The sequence below is a fragment of the Mastomys coucha genome, unplaced genomic scaffold (genome assembly GCF_008632895.1).
Source record: "Mastomys coucha isolate ucsf_1 unplaced genomic scaffold, UCSF_Mcou_1 pScaffold5, whole genome shotgun sequence".
NCBI classification, from domain to species: Eukaryota; Metazoa; Chordata; class Mammalia; order Rodentia; family Muridae; genus Mastomys; species Mastomys coucha.
The window spans coordinates 90,431,968-90,433,069 of NW_022196911.1; the positions used below are offsets into that span (position 1 = coordinate 90,431,968).

At 54.0% G+C, this 1,102-nt stretch overlaps 1 protein-coding gene across 2 annotated transcripts in view; it reads right to left on the reverse strand.

Annotated features, from left to right (window-relative positions):
* Positions 1 to 184, reverse strand: part of Mycbpap (MYCBP associated protein) — a 21,800-nt gene extending 21,616 nt beyond the window's left edge. For both annotated transcript variants that reach the window (XM_031353323.1, XM_031353322.1), the window contains exon 1: positions 82 to 184. In XM_031353323.1, coding sequence (XP_031209183.1) covers positions 82 to 124 — 43 coding nt within the window. In that variant the 5' untranslated portion in view covers positions 125 to 184. The remainder of the gene's footprint in view (positions 1 to 81) is intronic.
* Positions 185 to 1,102: the final 918 nt, after the last annotated feature.

The following is a 1,102-nucleotide window of genomic DNA, read 5'->3' on the forward strand; positions in this document are numbered from 1 at the left end:
ACCCCCCCGCGATCCCGCCCTCAAGCGGCCGCCGTAGCGTCCATAGCAACCAGCGCCCCGCGCGGGGGTGCGCGCACCCACCTAACAACTTGGGCGGGGACTGCCTGTCATTAGCCTTCTTCATTAGGACGCGCCCCCGCACCGCAAGCGGTTGCTTAGGCTTGTTAGCAGATCCGGAGAATGCTCCAATTGGACTCTTGACGTCATAGGAGGCGCTAGAGAGCGCCAAAGCGTCATCAACTGGGCCTGACAAAGGGTTGCTGTGGGAGCCGGCCCAGGCTGAGTGACTGGATTGGGGACAGTTAGCAACCTCTGGTTCTCCCACCCAGACTCCCCAGATGTTTCTGTCCTGGGTCACCGCTTGCTGACCAGCCTCAAGGCTTTCGGCACCCTCATCTCACACCAGGCTGACCATGCATTGACCACTTCTACTAGTTTAAGTGCCCCAGGCTCTGCCCCCAACTGCCATCTGCCCTGCCCACTAATCAGCCACTGGGGCTTCGCTTCCTAGGCAGCCCAATTTTTCCCATATTTGAGGTCTTTGCATAGACATGATGCCTTTTACTCTCCAGTAAAGATGTACTTTCCTGTTATCTCAAATGTTTAAGTCTTTCCATTTCATTCATTCGTTCATTTGTTCATTCATCATTCATCTTTTTACCCAGAGCTCTGAAGCATTCAGGAATTATCAGGTTTGTTTCTGAGGTTGGGCCTCTCTCTCCAGGGCCCAGCCAGGACTACTACAAACTCCTCTAGACCTCGCTCCCCATGCTGGACACATGCTCCAAAGGCAGCCTCCCTTCTTGGTCACCCTCACAGCGTCTCCGGTTCAGTTCACTTCAGGGACACTTGGTGGGCATTTAGGACGACACTCCAGGGAGATCCTCTGTCACCTGTGTCCTCCAGGGGACAGGTTATGGCAATGAGGTACAGGGGCTAGGTAGTTTGTGTTGGTGGATTTACTGCTTCTGTAGGAAATGTGGGTGGGGTCCATGAATGAAAGACCGAGTAATGGACAAGGAAAGAGCTTCTAACAGCAACATGGCAGGCTCCCTGGTGACCTACATGACAACCTCCCGAGGAGATCTCACGGTCTTTGTTT